This window comes from Rosa rugosa, chromosome 5 (assembly GCF_958449725.1).
Source record: "Rosa rugosa chromosome 5, drRosRugo1.1, whole genome shotgun sequence".
Taxonomy (NCBI): Eukaryota; Viridiplantae; Streptophyta; class Magnoliopsida; order Rosales; family Rosaceae; genus Rosa; species Rosa rugosa.
Genome location: NC_084824.1, coordinates 16,793,847 through 16,814,911, shown reverse-complemented (window position 1 = coordinate 16,814,911; position 21,065 = coordinate 16,793,847). Strand labels below are relative to the sequence as shown.

General features: G+C 39.1%; 3 protein-coding genes across 4 annotated transcripts; 1 reads left to right on the top strand and 2 right to left on the bottom strand.

Annotated features, from left to right (window-relative positions):
- Window positions 1-1,672: 1,672 nt before the first annotated feature.
- LOC133710838 (uncharacterized) lies at window positions 1,673-2,821 on the bottom strand. Its single transcript, XM_062136981.1, has 2 exons — window positions 2,497-2,821; window positions 1,673-2,398 (listed from the first exon to the last, which is right to left on the bottom strand). Exons 1-2 carry the CDS (start codon window positions 2,581-2,583, stop codon window positions 1,928-1,930), a joined length of 558 nt encoding a protein of 185 aa, XP_061992965.1. The 5' UTR covers window positions 2,584-2,821; the 3' UTR covers window positions 1,673-1,927.
- A 7,740-nt stretch (window positions 2,822-10,561) lies between these two features.
- Window positions 10,562-11,862, top strand: LOC133710088 (RING-H2 finger protein ATL2). Its single transcript, XM_062136069.1, has one exon. The coding sequence runs from the start codon at window positions 10,694-10,696 to the stop codon at window positions 11,573-11,575; it is 882 nt and encodes a 293-aa protein (XP_061992053.1). The 5' UTR covers window positions 10,562-10,693; the 3' UTR covers window positions 11,576-11,862.
- Window positions 11,863-15,300: 3,438 nt separating this feature from the next.
- On the bottom strand, window positions 15,301-20,168 carry LOC133709667 (condensin-2 complex subunit H2). Of its 2 annotated transcripts, none has more exons than XM_062135480.1 (11): window positions 19,692-20,168; window positions 19,500-19,599; window positions 18,353-18,465; window positions 18,137-18,279; window positions 17,609-18,041; window positions 17,335-17,510; window positions 17,108-17,263; window positions 16,917-17,015; window positions 16,417-16,518; window positions 16,106-16,264; window positions 15,301-15,957 (listed from the first exon to the last, which is right to left on the bottom strand). In XM_062135480.1, exons 1-11 carry the CDS (start codon window positions 19,888-19,890, stop codon window positions 15,574-15,576), a joined length of 2,064 nt encoding a protein of 687 aa, XP_061991464.1. In that variant the 5' UTR covers window positions 19,891-20,168; the 3' UTR covers window positions 15,301-15,573. The 2 variants fall into 2 exon arrangements, with proteins under 2 accessions (XP_061991464.1, XP_061991465.1); XM_062135481.1 differs by having other exon boundaries at window positions 15,302-15,957; window positions 18,353-18,462.
- Window positions 20,169-21,065: the final 897 nt, after the last annotated feature.

Sequence of the window (21,065 nt, the reverse complement as noted above, 5' to 3'; positions counted from 1 at the left end):
AAATTATTGGAGCTTTGTGCTTCTTCTTGGTTTTATTAGTGATTGTCACTGTTCAGTTGTTGTGTGAAATTGACCCATCGAACTGTTGCATCAGTTTGGTCTGCAGCCTGCTCCTCTTTCTTGCCAATTTGCATCGTAATAGATATATAATTTTAACAGCCATTATTTGATCCAATGAACCTTGCTCATCCAACAACTTGGAGTTGTCACACCATTCAACAATGCTCTGCATGTGTTCTGTGTGCTGTTCCCACAGAGAAAAATCCCTAGTTTTGGATAAGCTATCACTGCCATTAGCTTAAGCCTCCGGCGTTTAACTGTCATTCTTATAAGGATGGTAATTACAAATCTTATACACTATTGGTGGTAGAGGGCTCCTTTGTAAGTTGTAACTTGTAACTGCTTTTAGAACTGTCAAAGCGGCTTTAACAAAGCTGGTAAAGTTAGTTAAAAGCTTTTTTTTAGAGTACGGGAGATTATATGCAAACTTAAGAAATGAATAAATATTATTTTTAAACAAGAAAGCTAAAATTCACGGACCAAACTTAAAAAATAATGTGTTTTTATTAGAAACATATGTAACCAAAAACAGTGTTACGTTTGAAAATGCACTTGATAGCTCTTTACATGAGCCCTATCCGCAAGATTACAAACCAGCACTGGAAACATTTACTTAGATTGCAAGATTATAGAGTTTCTTAATGCTTACCATCCAAGCTTTTTAGCTATAATGGTGACAAATAGGTTGCTGCCAGCCGAAGAGATTGGCTCCTATAATGGCCTCTTGTGAGCGCTGAGACCAAGAACATAATAAACTAACCTAAATCACATAAGATCCATCAAAAATTATTAATGATCTGCACATGATATTACCCAACAAATAACGGGTGAAAGAAAAATTAAAATACACTAGAATGTGTAACATGGTTTGATTCATATTGGATATTGAAACCAAGAATAGGCAAAACCAAACTTGCTTCAATTAACTACTATAAATTTTTTTTTCTTATATCTAACAACCAAAGGAATTCATTGGCATTTTCAATTTACATTATTGGAGAATATTCTTCTACTTGATATTTACATGCTAATATGCTACACAGGGGAGGATCTAGGTGGTGGAGTTTAAACATTTAAGTATAGTACGCAAGTGTGTACTTTCTGATTACTTTTTTTTCTTTTTAGAATTATTAGATTTTTCCGATGTGGACAAAGTATTTCTTAAAATGATTCAAACATATTTAGTTGTTAATATATGACATTGACATCGATGTCTCAACGATATTAACGCCTATGTAACACCCAATTTAGCACCCCAAACCCATCTAATAGTTCACATGATCAATAATTTATAGAATCTGCTTCAATTACTAAGATGTGTCTAGATTAATAATAGATATTCATAATGGTTGATAAGCCTATGTACCCAATTTAGAACCCCAAACCCGTCTAATAAGTTCACATGATCACTAATTTATACAATCTGCTAAAACTTTAGTAATTGAAGTTGTGTCTAGATTAATAATAGTTATTCATAATGGTTGCTAGACTATCATTGTCATCTTACAACGGTGCATAGCATTTGATTCGTATTTAAGAGATCTAAAAAAATAAAAGATAAACTAGTTAGGATTTAGGAAAAAAGAAAAAAAAAAAAAAAAAAAGGGCAAGATGACCAAGTCAAATCCAGAACTCAAGAAAAGTGAGAAAAAACACAAACACCAAAAGGAGGATATAGCCTTCCTCCAACAGATCAAATGCTGTTGCCTTTTCCAAAAAACAGAAAAGTGCCCAATCTAAACCGCAATTGTAAAATATAGATCATCTTAAGGAAGAGCTTTTGTAAAATATATAATGGTTCCCCCCAAGACTAAAATATAGTTAAATCTAATGACCAACCCCAAAAGGCCAGAATACTAATCACTAATCAAGTAACCAAGTAAATGGGCATGGCTGATGAGGTAGACACCCTCTGTTGCTGCTCCATGTTAAGCTCCCTCAGGCTCAGATACGGAATCTCCATCTCTCCCTTACTCACCGGCGACATAGTCCCGGCCAGGGGCCCCGACGACGGCCTGCTCGCCGTCCGGTACGGTGTGCTTGACCCGCTCCTGCTTTCTGTGATATAAACGGGCCCGGAAATGGAAGCCCGGAAAGCCTTGGCCCTGGCCTGGTGCACGTCCTCCCGGCCACCACGGCGGTTGTGGCGGTGGGCCGAGTCGTGGTGGTGGGTCCAGCCCCATTTGAAGAAAAGCAAAGCGCTTTTCCACCAGCGCTTCTTCTTGTGAGGCTTCTTGGAGTAGTGGTCGTCCTTGGAAATGGGCTTCTGGAGCTTGAAGTGAATCGAGTCTATGGATCTCGTTCCGTCACGCTTGTGCCTTCTAGCTTCTTCAAGGACCTGAGGGATATGCAAAGAACATGAAAATGTGTGAGATCGTAAATGATGCTGCGGAGAGTTAAACAGAGCGATCGAAATGTGAGGGAGGAAATGGGGACCTGGAAATAGTCGATTTGGGGGTCGAAGCCGTAGTCGCTGAAGTGTTGAGGCTCCGGCATCGGAAAAATGGGCGACTTGTTCGACATTTCGTAGTGGGTTTTTTTTGGTGGTTCAGTGGGAGATGGGAGCGTCTTAAAGTGGAAAAAGAGAGGTTATGGGGCTCAAGGGAGAGGAAGCGGGGGTGTTTAGTTTTAGGTGGAGACTGGAGTGATGGCCGTTGGCTTTGGTAAGCCCTAGTAAATGCGATATGCACCTTTTAGGCTACCAAGGATACTTCCTCCATTAACTGTATTTATTATGTTACTCTCCACTCTCACCTTGGCGCACACGCACATGTATGGGGAGATGGCAATAGAGACAAACAAGGTCCGGTTGGGTCGGGTTTGCCATTTTCGCATTCACTTCTTATACAGTGGTGTTTTCTTAGGGGTGAATGCGAAAATGCCAATGTACTAGGTGTTTTCTTGATCATATGGAGTACATGATCGATTACCATTAAATATTAGCTATTGAATTTAGATAACAGTGGAGAATAATAACTAAAAAGTGAAAAGATATGAATTCTTTTTTTTAATTTTTTTTTTTTTTTATCTTTGCTTTGAGATCGAACAGTGAATGACCACAAATCTCTTGATTATGAGATCATCAGAGGAACTCTACTTTAATATGAAATGTTCTTCCTTAATTGATCGATATGGTCATGATACAATCTACACATAAAAATAAGTGTCAGACTTGATTTTCTAATTCCAGTATTTGAAATTGTTTCTATTATTATGTTTAAGGTGGTGTTCACCTAGTCAGTAGATGACCAAGATAATTATGTCCAATTACTCTTAAACTTACATTCAATGGTGAAAAATAAAACAAATCAACTAAAAAACTGATATTTTCACCGTTAAAATTTACATCAAAGTGTGGTTGAGTATAATTTTCTTAGTCAATTATTGACCGTATGAACATTATTGTTGCTATGTTTGTCAACTGTAGAGTATGGAAAACCTGGTAAGTGTACAAGGTTTGCACTTTGCAGTGTCCAATTAGAGCTTGATGGGATGTGATCGTAACTCATTATCTATTAGGTTTGTTTTGGGCCGGTGTTCGGGTCTACAGATTGGGCTTCAAAGATGGGCATCTCTAGGCTTATGCATATTGAAGTTCTAAGCATGCAGAATGTGTTTTGCCAATCTCAAGGAGCTTTTAGAGGACAACCACCTCAAAAGTATAGTCAGTAGAGTGTGACGGTAGGCGGCCAAATACAATAAGTCTTCAACGAACCTGAAAGGCTGAAACCGAATCCAATGGAATCTCTTAATCAGAAATATTGGTCAACAGTCAAAGTCTCGAAATGCATGAACAAAGTAACATACCACAGAACAATAGAAGTTACTTTTGCTCTCAATCCCAAGTCACCTTATCATCTCGGAGATCCCCATTTCTACATTGTTTTACTAGTTTAATCGCTAAAATCAAACCACGTGAACACTACAATTCTCTAAACCCTAGTTATCACGGGTGCAACAAGACTCGTAGTAATAAGTCATGGAAATTACAAGTTGATTAAGAAATAATGTATAGCAAAGCCTCATGGAGTCATGGGTTCATATCTACTACAAGAGAAAATGTCATCGGCGATAACTTTAAGTCATAAAAAATTAAAATTTCTCGTTCAATTGAAAATGCGACAATTTTGAGTTGTTACAATCAGTTGTCGCCTTATGTATTTTACTGATTGTCAAAAATGTGAAATTACACGATTGTCGTTTTTTTACGAACACTTCAATGAGGAAACAAAGAGCGCCCTCACTTATATGGAATAAGAATAGGTGAGACATCCTCTTCAACCTTATCAAGAAGTTGTTTCATAAGTTTTGAACACATAGCTTGGTTGGTGATCAATTATGGAGGGATCGGAGTTCTAGCTTATTCATTCTCTCTATCTATTTGCTAGCTAGGCTAACGGAACTTATGAGCATAAACAAAGATGCAAAAGGCTAGCTAGGGCATCTCTCTTTGCAGGGAAATTTATATGATGCATACCATCAAAGATGGTTGATCGATTTCGATTCAATTAACTCAAAGTATATATGCATTGGTGATTGCCGACCCCTGCAACCCGATGTTCGCCCAAAGTGCCAAGGAAGCATTAGGTGAAGTGCCAAAATTTTGAACCTTGTTCTCTTGTTTTGTATGGGGTTTCTTGTTATCGATGGCGCTAGTTAGCGTGGCCTGGATTATGTGTGAGGTACACTCGTTGCAAAACTTCACATTCAAGTAAAACCCTACATCTGCCAGACCAAGCTCCTCAAAAGCCTCATAAATAAAGGATGATGAACGCAAAAGATTAAGCCGTAGTGGTTTTGGAAGTTGAGCAGTAAACACCAATAGAGAGCTCGCTATGGAATCCAAGGTGAAACATATTAGACAAGAAGAGGAGAGCTGACCCAAGAGGCCAAAACAAAGGCATTAATTACAGTAGTGTCAGACGCACTCAAGAGGTTGCAAGACTCGGCATAAAAAACCAGTGTAACAACAACTCAAATCGATTGCAAAATTGGCTCAATTGCGCGCTCATGTGAACATCAAGTTTGTCATGCAAAGTAGAAGAATCGACGATTCCGAATTGGTTTATGCACATTGTGAGAGACTGTAGAAGCAGAGAGGAACAAAAAAGCTAAAAAGCTAGTTACATAAGCCTCTAGGGTCTTAATTTTAGGTTATTTATTTAATTCACTTAAGTTAAAAACATAATAAAATACAAGGAGTAATTTTAAATACACATACCTATTTTATAAATACACACCCTAACTTTTTTTATCCCTACTTCACTATTATTGTCTCTAACCTCCACTTCTGATCAATTCCACGGCAAGCGTGCAATAAAGATAGAGAAGGCGGAGAAATGTGGGCTGGACTAAGAAAAGATAGATCCAAATTAAGAAGAATTGAAAATCACTACAAATTTAGTTGTTCAAACAAAAGTTAGAGATTGAACAACAAAAAATAAATTTAGGATTGCAAATGATTATAGATATGCTTTAGAAATTAAAAGTAGCAATATTGGAATCAACTTCTACCACATTGGGAGAGTAGATGCATTAGTTCTTTTTCTATGGTCACTTAGAGATTAATATCACTTCAATCCCAGTTAATAACTCAAAATCAACATAAGAGACAAACAAAAATATTGCAAGACCTTAAGAATTTGCAAAAACAGTAAATCAAAAGAGTAGCAACACTGGTGATTTGACGTGCGAAGAGAGAGGAGGAGAAAAATGAGAGAGGAAGGGTAAACAAGGAAAATTTTGGAAAAAATGGAAGAAAAAAAATTAAGGGGTGTGTATTGATAAAATTGGTATGTGTATATAAAATTACTCAAATACGAGACATGTATAATATGCAAAAAATACATACGTATATTATTTGAACATTTCATCAAATAGTACGTTAAAAATACAAGAAATTTAATGAATTCCTTTAAAAATATGAAGTATAAAAATATTTGACGAAGTGGTGTTAGTTCAGTGGTTAGAGCACCCACTACCTATGTACGAAGTCATGAGTTCGAGTCACCATGGGGGAAAGAGTGAAACCCTTTGATCCTCTTTAAAAAAATATATATATATAAAAAAAAATGAAGTATAAAAATATTTTTTAAAAAAGAGATCAAAACTATTTTATTTACGTATTAGACGATAAATTACTAATAGAGGTTAAAAGTGCAGTAGAAGTTACAAAATATGTAGAAAAGTAGAACCTAAAAGTCGTGACTTCACACGAATAGGTGTTATGGAATTTTCCAAGCGGATTATATGATTGACAATTGTGCATGTGACTTTGAACAAAAATTTAGTTTCCCTCACCGGGCAATATCGGTATTTTCATATCTATCGGTACTTTGAAAAAGGGAGATATCGGATATATCGGGGATACAGTGTACGAAAATATCGTTTTTGAAAAAAGTCAATTTATTAGAAATTTAGAACTACATATAAATACATATGAATGTCAACTTCATCTACATCCAAAAAGAGACTCTAGGCGGTTGAAAAGCCGCTCGCTGGTCTATGAAAATGCAATAATCAAACCAAGACATATGACCCATATAGTGCGAATTGTAGTGATGAACATGATAGTTATAGATCTCTTTAGAGCTGCCGACTGTTTCCCCTATAAGGGGATAATAAGGATGAACCCAACTAGATGACTGATCATATACTTCTCCATATTGATTATATCCATAAGCATCATAACCAAATTGATTGTTGCATTCATGAGATTCATTTGAGATCCCACTGCGCTCTGTGCCTAAACTGATAGAGTCAAAACTTAAGGCAATTGAAGAAACATCAGATGGGGTACTTTGATCATCAGTTGCACCTCTAGTCCTCCTCCCATATCGGGTCTTCTCTTGAGCACCATGACCAGCTGTTCTCACTCCGTGGTCTTCATCTTGAGTGACATGATCAAAATTACCTTCACAGGTAAATTGGAATCCTCCATCCACAGAAGATTGTCCATATTCATATCTTTCATCTCCACCACCTGTTCCGCTTCCAGCTGTAGTCAACATGTTTTGGAAATGTGGAGAATCAGCTTTGTTAAAAGGGACAGCATCATATATGTGGTATTTGGACACCATTGTTGCCAATAGTTCTCTACCACATTTTAGTAATGATTTAATTGTGCTTTGTTTTGATCGACTATCTTTTGATGGCATTGCTACTCGAGGCTCAGGAAATGAGTACCGATAGGTTTTTGATCGATCAACTTGTTGCGGTTGTTGACTGCTACTACCGCCTCTCGATTGTTTTGGAAATTGAAATCTTGCACTTCTACTAAACTGAGAGTTCTTATCACGATCTACGGTTGATCGTCTTACTGCAGCACGATAATCTTATCGTTCTGTAGGGTGCATGTCTGGTGGATACTGAAATCCATCATCATCATCATCATCATCATCATTGTCGTCATCGTCATTGTACAGACTTATTTGATTGCCAAGATAATCATTGCGGAGTTCTTCTTTAATATCATCTTGAACAGCTGCCTTTTCTTGCTTAATAGAATTTTTTCTCTTTATCCATACTATCACCTCTATTTTGATCTCCGGTGGCACTTTGGGGCCCTGATCAATTTGGGGCCCTTTGTATAGTTTTATAAACATTGCACTTAATAAAATAAAATCAATAAAAAAGATGAATTACATTTAACTATTTAACCGTCTATAGTTTGCTTCATATCATATATCACTTTCTATTTTTAATTATGTTGATCCACTAAAACAAGAGACAACTTCCAAAAAAAAATTTCAGGTTTAAGACACAGACTACACAGTAGCTTCGTTATTCCTCACTTTCTCAAGATACATAGCCAAAATTTAATACTCCGTACTCTGCACTCTCTTCTCATCATGTCATCCATATATGGTTCCTTGACTTCCTTCTGCAATGTCATTTGGCCTCATTTGAATAATTGAACCTTTATGGCTTTATCTTCTTTCTATTATTCAACTACAGAGTTACAAACTACATACAGAGTTACAGAAATAGTGACAGACTACACAGTACCAAATCTCTCCTCACACAGATTTGCATTTAGACTTTTAGAGAATTACTTCTCACCCAAAATCGCTTTGAGGGTATTTATCCAATTCTCCTCACCTAGATTCGCCTTGAGGGGATTTTTTTCCTCACCTAGATTCGCCTTGAGGGGATTTTCTACTCACCTAGATTCACCTTGAGGGGATTTCTCCTCACTCAAATTTGCCTTTAGGAAATCTCTCTTCACACAGATTTTCATTTAGAGAATTACTAAGTTTTTTTTTTATTTTTACCTCAAATTTTACAGATATTTCTTCACTTTATTGGGATATATCGCAAATATCTAATATATCGGGGATATTTGACGATGTCGGAGAAATTTCGCAGAAACGGTGACAGATAAGATATTTACCCACTAGATATATCGATCCGTCGAAAAAAAGGAGATATCGGGGGATATATCGGAAATATCGCAAAGATTTAGAACCTTGGATAGACCCAAGCTAGTTCATTATCGGTTATCAGATAATTACTTTGGTAGCCATGTAGTACCTAGGCTTAACGTATCGGACCATTCTTTCGTAACCTAAACCGTGTTCTGGTGTTTTACACTTGGGGCACACGACCACGTTTTGCGTGTGGATCGTTGCCCTATTTTCTGTATCTTTGTGCTTAGTATTTTCAACGTACACTAACAGCCAACTTATCAAGTTATGAGTTGGCCTAAGTTTCCTTATGGATTTTTTGTTTTTTGTTTTTTAACAATTGCTCCTAAACATTCACAAAACAAAACAATAATAGATAATCTCTCTCAAAAAACAAAGAGAAATACTCTCTCTCATCCAGCCTTGAACCCTAGCCAGCTTCTGGCCTCCAAACGTTGCTCGTCTGGTAGTGGCTTGCATCAGTGTCGATCCTGGTTGTTGCTGTTGGACAAATGGTGAATTCTAAGGTCTGTCCTCGAGATGGCTTGATTTGATGACTTGAACAGTGGTGCTTGGTTTTTGTTCTGAGCGATGCATCACTGTGGCTGGAGTTCGTGAACACCTACAGGAGGGCACGCGAGCATCATCGATGGGATCAAGTGGCATTTTGGATGCTGATTCGTTACCCGGATGAGTGTTCGGGTTTGGCTCCTTTCCGTGGCGTCGTTTGTCTTCTCAATGGCGGTGGGTTGAGGCGCAGATCGAGTTGTGCGACGGCTGCGGTGGTCGTTCGCAGTGAGACGTATGGCGGTGGCCACCAGACATGCAGCAGTGGTGCGCACTACGGGTTGCACAGGGTGAGAAGATTGGATTAAGACTAGGCCTTGAATTTGGCTTCCTTTGGGCCTTGGGCAATGTAGTGTAGTTTTGTCTTGTACTTTTCTAGAGATCTATATTTGCTAGTTCATAGTAATAAGTGCTAATGAGTGTTAGAGCAACTCCAACAGCTTCTCTATAATTTATGTATTATAGGGAAGCAAAAATCAAAACTTTAGCATCTTTTTCTTTTCCAACTCCAACAGATTCCCTATTTTACAACAATCTCTAAAATCTCCATATTCTTCCATAAAATTTTAGAGTTTGCTGTAAATATAGGGAATTTGGTTTTCTCTTTCCTCACTTTCCCTAAAATAGAGATAGTTATAGGGAATCTGTTGGAGCAAAAGATGCTTATTTTTCCCTAAAGTAGAGAAAAATCAAAATATAGGGAATCTGTTGGAGTTGCTCTTAGTAACTTTGCCTATTTGCTATGTCTTAGTGTTATCATAGCTTATAGGCTTATTAAATGAGTATCAGATATTTAATGAGTGATCTATCACTATCTACCATTATGGTATCCCCACAACTCCTTGTTTGTCTAGTTAATGACCGCGGATGAGTATGTATTGACTATCCTGACTTAAGATTAATATATGGTTCATGACTTCGTTCAAAAGAATTCACAAAATAATTTCACCGCCGGTAACTTGTGCTAGGCTCTTGGGTCGTGAGATTGTCGCTATCAAACTCTTCGACTAACCGATCGTCAGATCGTGCATGTGTTTTAGAATTCTTTTCTCCTCCTCTCCTTTTGATTCGACTCCAAAACGGATTGAACTTTGAACTAAGTCGAGCCAACACTCATCACAAAACGTGGCACAATTCAAACTTATACAATCAAGTGTCAAATCCACAAAACATCTAAACAAGTCTTAAATAAATAGAATAATAATTCAAAGTTGAAATTAAGTGCATTATTAAGAGGATCGTTACACCAAATAATATAAATTTAGTAATGCCGCGTCAATGCACATGATCCATAATTTGGTGGCGGAAGGGAAGCAAATTCCCAGTAGCAGACTCACCGAAGTCTCCAACCGAGAACTAGACAAGGAAACTAGTAATTTCGACCCGAACAAGGGCCACGGAAGTAATTTCTCCTTCTCCGCGTCAACCCTGGTAGGCGTGTGGAGCTTGATTGACCCGTAATAATAGAATGTAGCAGAGGAAAAGGAGCAGCAGTAAACCATGAAACTAGCAAGAACCTTCCTCACTTCCTTTTCCCACTTTAAATCGTCATTCTTATAATTCCCCCTTCATAAACAGAAAAACATCCCAACTTCACAACACTTCTATTTTCAATTTTTCTTCACAGCGCAAAGTGCAGAGGTTCTAAGTTCGAGTCTCCCATGTCGGGCATGTCTGGCTTCAACGAGTTAAACCCCCAGCACAGGGTTTGGTCTACAGACTCCGTTCCCCCGCCGGAGACCTACAAGGGCTACGCGCTCAGCGGCAAGATTATGCTGAGCGCCATCGTCATCCTCTTCTTCGTCGTCATTCTAATGGTGTGTCTCCACCTCTACGCGCGCTGGTACCTCCTCCGCGCGCGCCGCCGCAACCTCCGCAGAAACCGCCGCAACCGCCGCAACTTGATCTTCCACGAGGACGAGGCCGCCGCCGCCGTCTCGGCCGCCATGCGCGGCCTCGACGAGTCGGTGCTCAAGTCGCTGCCGGTGTTCGTCTACGACTCGAAGACCCACCCGGAGCCGGTTCTGGAGTGCGCCGTGTGCTTGTCGGAGTTCGAAGAGAACGAAACGGGTCGGGTTCTCCCGAAATGTAAGCACAGCTTCCATATCGAGTGTATCGACATGTGGTTCCACTCGCACTCCACGTGCCCGCTCTGTCGGTGCGCGGTGGAGCCCGAACCCCAGTCCGAGAACCCGGGCGATGTTGTGTTGAACGTGTGCGAACCCGAGACTAACGAACCGGGTTCGAGCTCCGGGTTGTGCTCCGAGTGTTCCGGGTCGAGGTCGTTACGGCAGACGTCGTCGTTTGGGCCGAGAAGGAAACCGATGGATATCGCGGTGCCGAGTCGGCACGAGAGCTTTGGGAGGTCCGAGGCGGAGTCGCCGTCGGGTCAGGCGTTTCGGTCGCCGATGAGTCGGATGCGGTCGTTTAAACGGATGCTGAGCAGAGACAAAAGAAACGGCGGCGTTTCGCCTTCCGGGAATGCGAGTTGTAGCTCGGTGGCCGAGTTGGATATTGAGCGAGGACGAGAAGGGGCTGAGTGAACTCAGGGGTAAACTCGGCAATTTAGCAACTTTATCAGATTTTTTTTGGCAGAGACATCCGGCGACGGTCAGTGAGTTAAAGAGTCAGGAAAGTGTTAGTTGGGGTGGGGGCAAATATGGAAATGCGGATTTATACGTGGAAGAATGGTAGAAGGCGTGGAATTATCGCTGTTTGGAAACTTGTGTATAGTTCAATTTATTTGACTCTTTTTTCTTTCATTTTTTTGTCTCTTATTTTATTTAATACAAATTATGTTGGATATAAAGACTAAAAAGAATTGGGATTGTTTGGTCCGTTTTGAAAATTGGGTGGTTTTTTCAAATCTGTTTTTGTCTTCATAAAGAATATTTGTTTTTTTGTCAGTGACAAAAAAGAATATTTAATGGTCGTGGCAGAAATTTTGGACGCTCCATTCTTTTGTTCGATTTATCCCTTTCTACTTTTGTTCCTTCATCATAATAATCAGATTCGCATAGGAATGCATTCAATTCCAATTCACTTAAGATTGCCATTGGTAGCTAATATTATTTGATTGATTAGTTTAAAGTGTTCGTTTATAAGTGGGAGCTCGTGAGTTGAACTTACAGAAAACTTATTGATAATTAACTTATTGTTATAATTATCATTTATTGATGTTTATAAAAAAAAAACTAAAAAAAAAAACTGTCTTTGATAATGCATCAATTGCTTTTGACATTCATATGTTTTTCGATGCAAAAACAAATTAAGATGTCATTTATTAAGACAGACACCGGATATAGTTAGAACAGTAGAATTATCAATTTTTATTGTCTTTGAAATAAGTGGCACTACAGTTCCTTTTATTTGTTTGGTAATGTTGTAGCACGACATCTAAGAAAATATAAGTTGTACTAAATTAGGACATTGAAGTTAAAAAACAGAAAACTAAAGAGATGAGCAAAGAAGATAGGATAAGGATTATTTTCATCGAAATTTATATGGTGCACACTAATGTTTTCATTGAAATTATATTTTTTTTCTTATAATATAATTTGATTTTGTGTTTAAGTATTTTATGTAATAAAGAATGACAATATGTTGAATGGATGAACATTAGTTGAATTAAGTATGGTGATTGACGAAATGTCATTATATTGAAACAAAAGAGCATTATGAGTTCCATCATATTATTCGTCGGAATTAAAAAGTGATAAACGAGTTGGTTCATATATATCCTGGATCAAATATTATGGATCCCCAAGCAACAAGCAACAGTTACTTAAGCATGGTGCCACTCATAAAAATCCATGGCAAACTTCGCAAACCTTTGATTATGTTGAGACGCCACCAAATTGTCTCTCACTCTGTCTCAAGCAATTAAGGGACCAAATAAAAAAGGGAAAATGCTCGTTTACCCAATTTTAGGCTAAAAATTGCCCGCTTGCTCCACCAACTGTTTTTTAACCCCATTTACCCAAAACACTCTAAGGGATTATTTCCCCTTTACCCAATTAATTCTTTTTTCTTTTTTTTTGAGACTTTTTTGCCCTCTCCTTCTTTCTCACTTAGAGAGAGAAGTCACCCTCCACCTTGTTGTGCTCCGGTGACCAGTGGCCGGCGCGGTCTCCGGCGACCAGACTCCGGCGAACGGTGACCGGATTCAGGCGACCGGTGACACAATTCCGACAACCGGTGACCGGATTCCAGAATCCGGCTATTATTGCCCCCCAGTAATCATATTACTGCCCCCCAGTAATCATATTATTGCCTCCCAAAAATCATATTATTGACGTCCAGTGAATTGTATGAACTCCCAAAACCAAAATGAATACACTACAGGAACAATTGATCAATTTATAATCATATTACTGCCCCCCAGTAATCATATTATTGCCCCCCAATACAAAGTCTAATGTTTCTACTGCCTCCCAATAGACCACCAAAAATGCACATTTTTGTAGGATTCACAGATAATTTGACTTTAATACACAGAAAACAACATATAACTTATCAAAACACCACACTATAGTGATCCCTGTCCATCATATCAAAGTCTACTGGGGGCCAATAATGTGTCTACTGCCCCCAGTAGACCATCAAACAAACCCCACAGTTACATTGCAATTCCTTCCTCATTCTCGGGGTTCACAATGTACAAAAAAAAAAAAATGCTTCTGGCACCCAGAAATTGCTCTGGGCACCGGATCTGAAGGACAAGGGACGGAGGCACCGGCGCACTATTTGCTGTCTGATCGGCCGGCCAGAACTGTGAAATTGCAGGTGCAAATGGCCGGACCTTGAAGCTCCAGAATTGATTGGATTTGGGACGAGGTTGATGGTGGAGCTCATCGGCGGTGCACGTCGACTGCTTCTCCAGAAGCTTGACGACCTCTTTCGACTGGTCATTGGAGAAAGCTCTGGCGCGGATCGACGTCGTCCACGGCGAGGAGGAGAACGACGATAGCACCCGACGTGCCCGGCGAGGAGGAGCAGTTTGTCCCGACGGTTCGGGTCTCTGACAACCCGATGGACCTGGACATGTACAACCAGTGGAGATGCTCCAGTGGCACTGGAAGTTCGACGATCTGATTCGTCAGAAGCCTAGGTCGCCGGAGGCCTGGGTTGAGCATCAGTGAGAGAGAGAGAGAGAGAAGTTGTTGCGGTCTGGTCGCTGGATTCGTCGAGCGTGACGGAGTTCAGTGAGAGAGAGAGAGAGAGAGAGAGAGAGAGAGAGAGAGAGAGAGAGAGAGAGAGAGAGAGAGAGAGAGAGAGAGAGAGAGAGTGAAGGGGGGAGAGAGAGAGAGAGATTAAAAGGAGGGTAATTATGTCAGTAGAAGTTAGATTGGGTAAATGGGGTCAAAAAACTCTTAGTGGAGCAAGTGGGCAATTTTTTGGTTAAAATTGGGTAAGTGGTCACGACCCCAATAAAAAATAACAAATCTTTTAATAAACTCAAAGAATTCAAATCCTGTAATAAATATCGTTAAATAAGTTTACCATTGTATTGATATTATTCTAACTTTACCACTTAATAATTGTTGGATTTTAATTCAAAAGACTTCAATAAGTGTGAGTCAGCTGTTGAAATTTGAGAAATTAGGAGAAAGTACCATCATTATTCTTTCCGTGAAAGTTTTAAGGTTAGAAAAATCTCATTAAAACGAATGAAACACGGCAAACTCTCTGTCGTTGCCTACTGGGATCTCTGTCATGTTTTTCCTTGCTTGACTTGGCCAAAGTGTGACGTTGACTTGGGTCAAATAATTGGAGTAAGCCTCTATGCTTTTGCTTCGAAGACGCAAAATTTTCTTGGTGTTCAGACTACAGGTACTTGGTAGTTGAAAACCAGATTACTTGTTGCATTAGATCTCCCATACTGATCTTACAATATTAGATAGGGACCCTATTTCTTGCTACCAAAAGCCAATAACTTCACTTTCTTTGACTAATACCAAGGGATTTTCCAACTTGCTTGGTTTTCTATTCCAAGTGGTTTGCAACTGTGCTTGGTCCAAACTGAAATCGGATCGGATGAACCACAATAAATCCATTTTTGCATCGTGTGATCATGATTTTACGATTAATTTCTCATCAATTCATTTTTTGGCATCAGCATTTTGGATCGCCTGTTGCTTTCGAGTCAAAAAGACTTGTATTTCTATCGGCCAAACTCGCTACAAATTGCAAACTATGAGGAGCTTACCAAAAAAGAAAACAAAAATTGAGGAGTTAATGTTGGGTTGAAGGGTGCATATCAATCAATTGTTGACTAAACAGAAAAAGGCACGTTGGCGTTATTGACAAATTGGCATCAAAACAAGAATATTTTCTGTCAAATAATGATACATGTGCTACAGATCTTTCACTACTAATGTGTACATCACGTTAATAACTTAAAAATATTACAGGTTCCTACCATTCACTGTTAGTAAACTACAATCGCAACGATCAGGGTTTCTTACCCTGCTTTGAGCCGTCCAGCAAAGTGTTGAATGGCCTCGATCATAAGAGTTGAACCTCTTTCATGACATTCATGTCACCCTGGAGAATGTAGGTCATCAAGTGGTTCAACAAATCGAGTACTTTTTCTCCTCTTGGCATCAGGACTGCGCCCTGTGACGCCATTCTTTCCGGCTGACAACTTGCAGTTTGTTGGAGTAGATCTTCTTTTTGATTTACTTGTCTTTGATGATGACTTGACAAATGGTGATTTCTCAATTCCATTCTTGTCATTGTCGACTTTTCTACATGCTTTCCTCAATGGAGACTTAACTCTCTTTCTCGACAGCCGAAATCCAGTTTCCACTCTTCTTCTGTCATGTCTTAGGAGCCGAACATGGAAAGGATTGGCAGCTGTGAAACAAACAGGCTGACCACCATCAACTAAACTCCTATCCAACTCAACATTTCCATTGTTTACCTGCAAATTGTAGTATTAAATAGAAATTCCACCATAGTTGGATACCAACAAAACCAAAATTAAGCACGAGTGAATTAGGTCAAACTGATGCAATGTAAAATAGATAGAATCAGGCAAACATGTGCTTGCTGTAAAAAAGGAGAAATACCAGTTGCAGTAGTGCAGAAAAGCTCCTGGCCACATCATACTTTCCCTGACCTTTGATGACATCAGAAAAGGGCAATACATTTCTATCTTCTGGTTCAAGGGATAGTCTATCAAGAATTCTTTCACCATAGTCTTGAATGTCAAAAGGAGGGTGTGATTCCTATGACACATAGCTTTCTTTAAACTTGAACAAGCAGAGGAGAAACAGAAGAAAATATTTTATGCAACTAGTGGGTGCTTCAATTTTTTTTTCTTTCCTTTTTACTTGGAAAGTGTTGCACGAAGCAAAACAGCAAAACAGATGGAACTTACTTGCTCTTCCAAGTTGTGCTCAATTTTTTGTTTCCATGTTGAAACACGAGCAGCCAGTTCAGTTTGCTTCTCGTTTTCAGCTATGCTAGCAAGTAGAGCATCCTACATAAGCAAAGATAGGTAGCCAACATTTTAAGTAGTTACTATATATAGATAAGAGTAAATAATTGTCATATTTATGAGGTGGGCCTAGATAATCTTGTGAAATACCAAAAAAAAAAAAAAAGTGGTGAAAGATATAAAACATCAAGAAATATTGGCCACGAAGAAAATTGATCAGAATCTTTCTTCCAAATCTAGACACCTGAAATGCCTAAAAAAACATTACTCTTTCTTCTATGTGCTACATGTTCAGATCAAGTATGCAACCATGGTCATGTCAAAACTAAACCAAGAAACAGTGAGAGTAAGTTCCAAAGTCCATTAGATTGATATAATGCAGCTCAAGGTTTCACTATTACCACAAACCAGGACACTGAGCGAAAAACATATATACTTACTAGGTGAGAACGGCATAAATCTTCCAAGCTTGCATGAGGGTTTGGATCTTCATATCCAAAAGCTTCATCGGTGCCAAAGTGAGGACCACCATCCTCGTGCTGCATAAAATCAACAAGTAGCAAGCAATAAAATTAATTTCCCTGAATTTCACTTAAGATTTCCAATAATCAATTCACTGCCTCAGTCTAACCTCATCATTGTGAAGAGGTACATCTTCTGGTATGTCAGCATCTGGTTGCCCAAAACCCGGGATGTCATTATCAGATTCGGCATCGTCATTTCCATTCATAGGATTAGAAGAGCCATCAAAATTTTCATGTTTTCCATCAATAAGTGATTGTCGCAGCTGCAGTTAAAAGAAAAGGTTCAAATAACCAACCAAAGAAAAATTGTTAAATACACCTCAGCAAAGCAAACCTTCTCAAATAATGGAGGAGATTGGGACCCCCTTTGCTGTTCTTGAGCATGACGTCGTATCTCCCACATTTCTGTGAGTTCTGGACTAATAGTACCATGCAATTTTGCAGGTGGAAACATTGTTGCCATAGATGCCTGCTTAGAAGAATTAACCCCTTTCCTTTTAAAAGCTTTGACTGATAGGGAAAAGCACAATAAAAAAGAAGCATGGGTTTAGGTACATGAATGAACAGTGAAAACTAGAAAGCTAAATAAACAAACATTTGAAAACAACCTTTTTTAAAAGGCTTTACTTTTAAATTCCCAGGTTCATGTGGATTCAAAGGCTTCCATGGATCATCGTCGTCATCATCCAATTCATCCAAGTCCCTAGGCTCCGAGTATCTATCATCCATATCATACCCATGAGTGCCGTCATCAAAATTATTGCAGCCAGGAGGATCAGGCCCAATATTACAACCATTGACCTCAAAGTGAGAATCAACCATAGGAGACTGATTGACATTAGCATTCTGGGACTTTTGTGACTTATGTGCAGTCCCTCCTGAACGTCCTGTGGGAGACAGAAAGCTTTTTCGAGTTGAGCTGACCCTATAAGCACTACTTTGTCCTCTACTAACTCCATCCGCACCCAAATAATCATTAACTGCTACTGCATCACATGGATCTAACAAAATGAAATCCTGGTAAAGATCATTTGTGGCCAACTGCAAACAAAAAAAAAATTGTGATAGAATGAGTTAGATGCATGTGTTTACTAATGACTTAACTAGAAGTTAGTAAGTGAAAAAAAAGATGGTACCAGATATGACTCTAGTTCTCCGGAATCACCAGTTGTATCTAAGCAATCACCTTCAAGGACAACTAGATTTGCTGGGGGCTTCACAAAGGGATTCGAAGGAACATCTCTGCCTGAAGGACTGTCTAAGCAATTTTTTGCTTCCACTGCAAGGAAAATCAAGTTCAGTGGATGATTGCACAAAAATACTAACAAAGTGAATTAGGGAGTACTGGCTACCTGCAATGTCATCTAAACCCCAAAACCTATCATTTTCTTCGTCAGCAACCGCATTGGAACTCCCACCTTCTTCAGGTTGAACTGATGTGCCGTCTGATTGGTCATTCTGCCTGCTTAAAACATAGAGTAGAGTAACATGAAAACTACTGCAACATGAACACTTCATTGCAATTCCAAAGCATCATTGGCTGTGCAACATTAACACTTATGCCCAAGTTGGATGAGATGGTCATCATTACAATCATTATCATCTTTTCCTCAAGAGCAGAAATATTAGATAGAACATAAACTCCACATCAAATTACAGAACTTCCTAAAATAAATCAAAATGGTTCAAAATACACTGTCAAACACCAAAAACCTGATTTGGCACAGCAAATCTGCTTCACTGCTATTTTAAATGTAAGGTATCTGTCTTCTTTATGTTTCTTAGTTTTGAATCGTATCAACCCCGTAGAAGAAGAGTACCACTTTTTCTTGGTTTTAAGTTTTTAACTAACCAAGTGAATGTTTCTCTTAAATGAGTGTTTGAGTGATGAACTTACTTCTTTTTGTCTTTTCTATTTTTTTGCTGGGACCTTAGTTTAAAGATATAAGGATTGTAGTTTATGATTGAAAAACTCTGTGTGGCAACCTGAATACAACACACCTAATACATATGTTTTGTTAGGATAGACCCAATACCTGATACAAAAATTCTTAAGGACACAGGGTCAACCACATGAACCACCTAAACCTAGTTTCTCTTATGCTAACACAAATAACAGACTCCCAGTGCTTCTCTCATCTCTTTAATGTAGAAGATGCATGTTACTGAGATATGATAGTCAACCATGTTGAACCATTACCCGCGTTTAAAGCAAAGACTTCAGAACCTCGCAAACATTCATTCTTTGCCCAAAAACCTCAAACAAGGCTGATAACTAGTCTCAAATCGAGTAAAGTTATAGCGAAGGGGCTGATAATTTATGAAAAGCTCAACACACATATGCACATATTCAGTGTCAGCAGACACAAAGTATGAACCTTTACTCAAATACACCTACACTCTTAAAACGTAATGGCACCCAGGAAGGAAAATTCTCAATTTAAAGCATTACACATAAAACCCCCCACAGAATTGTAATGAGAAGAAAAAAGAACAAACCTTTTTTGGGAAAGAAACTCCAAAGCACGCAAGACCAACGAGTAAAGATATTCCACCTTCCGGCTATACACCTGAACCGAACCCTGAAGTAGCAGAGCAGCTGCAACCAACCAAAACTCTCACAAACCAATCCAATACAAAAAGACCCAGAAGCTTAAAAACGAAGTCAATTAGTTTCAATACAAAACCCACCTTCGGCGAAATTAATAGACACAATGCCGTCGGCTTCGGCGGGCAATTCGCCGGAGCAAATCCTCAGCAAATACTCTTCGAGTTTTGTTCCAAGATCTAGTTCCCAATTGGATTCTAGGTCACGCTCCGCCTGCACCGTGTGGAACCCACCTCCGGCGCCGCCGCCACTGCCGCTTGGCTCCGCTCTGGCGTTAGTCATGTCCTCTGAGTCGAATTGGGGTTTGTTGCATCGTGGAAGCTCATTTGCTCAAGACTAGGGTTTTTCAATTTGGGGGTTTTTGAGAAAGTGAGAATCTTTCGGAGGCTATCGCAAAATTGGAACCAGGAGTGAAGAAGTCGAAGACTTTGGGTGAGACTGCAAGTCGTCACAGCTTGGTTTTCGAATGAAGAGGGAGTGAGTGGGGAAGAAGGAGCGAGAGAGACAACGAGTCTTCCAAAGAAAACAAAATTGGTTCAAAAAATTTCGACGGCCGTTTTCCCGCTCCCCACAGTATTTTACTTTTTTTTTTTTTCCCTTTTTTTCCAAATTTATTTTGGTAAATGATCCAAAATTTGGTGGTGCCCAGTACAGTACATGACTAATTACCAGTTTGGTAAAAAGGTAAAATAAATGGAGTTGTGAATGTGCGTCACCCAACACAGCCGGAACAAATTGAGAGAAGCTTCCGAACACGACTGCAGCAAAAACGATGTTTTCAAGGCTTCTCAGAAGCTACTGAACCATCGCTAAGTTCTAAGAGATCTAAAAAGTCATTAATGATACATGACACATAGTCTTTGTTAGTAGGATAGGTAATTCGTAAGCACATATATGGTCACACCATCAAGATGATCAAATTTAGTGCATATTGGACGTCAAATGATGATAAGAAGACGTAGATTCAACCAAATTAGGTATCGCATTGAGGGTTGATTATGGTCAACATTCATTGCATGGACAAGCGATGGGTAGAGGTATAGTTGGTACAAGACTACAGGTCTACAACTATACGAGAAAAAAAGCTTTGGTCCAACATTAAAAAAGGGTTTGGACTTTGGATGATAAAGTTCCAAGACTTCCAACCGAGTGTACGAGTTGGTGAATGGATTGATAATTTTTTTGGTGTAGAAAGTTGACATCTAAAAGTTTTGGGAAATTCGTCCAAACAGTGTCTGAACTTTTCCAGACTATTAATTTTCATACCTATACTTTGAAAAATGTCATAATGGTACCTGAAGTTTTGGCCCCGACCCAATTTCCGTACCTAGCAACAGTAAAGTCGTCAACGGCGTTAAATTTTGAGGGGTAAATCTGGAACTTCAGGTATTCTCAAGGGAAAATCTTCTAAACAGTGTCTGAACTTTTCCAGACTATTAATTTTCATACCTATACTT